The sequence below is a fragment of the Anneissia japonica genome, unplaced genomic scaffold (genome assembly GCF_011630105.1).
Source record: "Anneissia japonica isolate Jap-2015-1 unplaced genomic scaffold, ASM1163010v1 scaffold287933_len91788_cov135, whole genome shotgun sequence".
Classification (NCBI taxonomy): domain Eukaryota; kingdom Metazoa; phylum Echinodermata; class Crinoidea; order Comatulida; family Comatulidae; genus Anneissia; species Anneissia japonica.
The window spans coordinates 50,419-51,977 of NW_022759220.1; the positions used below are offsets into that span (position 1 = coordinate 50,419).

Here is a 1,559-nt window from a genome sequence, read left to right on the forward strand (position 1 = left end):
CCGAGTCTTTTTTTCTTTTCATAGTTAGTTTTCTTTGGTTAGGACCAACGTTTCTTCGTTTGGAATCCTCTGGTTTGGATGTAGCATTAGCGAACGCGAGAGGCGTCATACTTGATGGAGTCCCTTCTGGTATGGTTACCTCGTCTGCTGAGTTGATTTCTTCGTCAGAGGCTCCTAGTTCGTCGTATTCCTCTTCATCAGCTATCTGTATCATAAAAATAATAATAATAAAAAATAAATAAAAAAAATAATCATGTTTAAACCATAAAACACAGATTTAGATATTTAATTAGGTCTATCTTTATTTGTTTAATTATTATTTTAGATGCCACAATCGGGAGAAGACTGGAGACGGATAGCCCAGCAATTCCACAGCAAATGGAATTTCCCAAACACGCTAGGTGCTATAAACGGGAAACATGTAGCATTGATGGCTCCCAACAACAGTGGGTCGTTGTACTATAATTATAAGAACTTTTTTAGTATTGTGTTTATGGGACTCGTCGATGCCGATTATAAGTTTATTTATGTCGACGTGGACTGCAATGGGAGGATTTCTGATGGCGGTGTTTTTGCTGGTTGCACATTGTTAGAGGCGTTAAATAGGAGGCTGTTAAGCATTCCTGAAAGTGATCTTCTTCCGGGAACTGATGACAACTCATCATTCCATATTCTTGGAGATGAAGCATTTCCATTGAGAACAGATCTTCTAAAGCCATTTCCATTTCGTAATTTGAAGTACGCCCAAAGAGTTTTTAATTACAGGCTTTCTAGGGCGAGGAGAGTGGAGAACGCCTTTGGCATTTTGGCAATGAAGTTTAGAGTTTTATTAACTCGTATTAATCTTTCTCCAGAAAAGGCATCGCAGTTAGTCATGGCTGCATGTACATTACACAATTATTTGCGTAATGATCCCTACTACGTAGCACCAGGATTACTTGACTACGAAGATAACATCCATAGACCGGTTAAGGGTGCATGGAGGCAGCAAGAAAATCCCCTTAAATCAGTTGGTTTGCCTTTTTTCTACACTCTAGGAGTATGTATTATACTTTCTTGTAAGATTAAACGTGTGGTTAAAAATAATAAAATTATTTTAGAAGTTTATCTACTCTTTGTTTAAATTTAGAAAATTGTATCGCATATTGGTCTATTGGAAATGGGTTCACGCCAAAACAAGAAAGGTCTTTTTCTATATGAAAAAACAACAGGTATACACGAAGGCATCTTATACGTGACAATGTTTACATGGATCAGCTGTCAAATAATGTTATAAAAATGTATTAATATAATATTACGCGAATGCAGCAGCATACTTTTGATAGAATTCATAATTTAACACTACACTGCAGAGGGACTTTTCTGAAACAGGAATTTAGCCTAGGCCTAGATATGTTCTACTGTCAACAAATTTGTACGAAAATGACTTCAAAAACCATGCAAACTCCCAAAAATTACTGGATTATTTATAATTCGTAAAAATGGATTTTAAAGTGAAATCTGCATGCCAGTTAGTTAGTGGTCAAGTCTTTACTCGTCGTTAGACCTATGCTAGTGTA

The 1,559-nt window shown here is 36.3% G+C and overlaps 1 protein-coding gene across 1 annotated transcript; it reads left to right on the forward strand.

Moving 5' to 3' along the window:
* Positions 1-325: 325 nt before the first annotated feature.
* On the forward strand, positions 326-1,123 carry LOC117125581 (putative nuclease HARBI1). The gene has a single exon (XM_033272111.1). It carries the CDS (start codon positions 326-328, stop codon positions 1,121-1,123), a length of 798 nt encoding a protein of 265 aa, XP_033128002.1.
* The last annotated feature ends 436 nt before the right edge of the window (positions 1,124-1,559 follow it).

Coding starts and splice junctions, on each gene's coding strand:
- LOC117125581 (XM_033272111.1), top strand. CDS start 326: ATGCCACAATCGGGAGAAGACTGGAGACGGATAGCCCAGCAATTCCAC.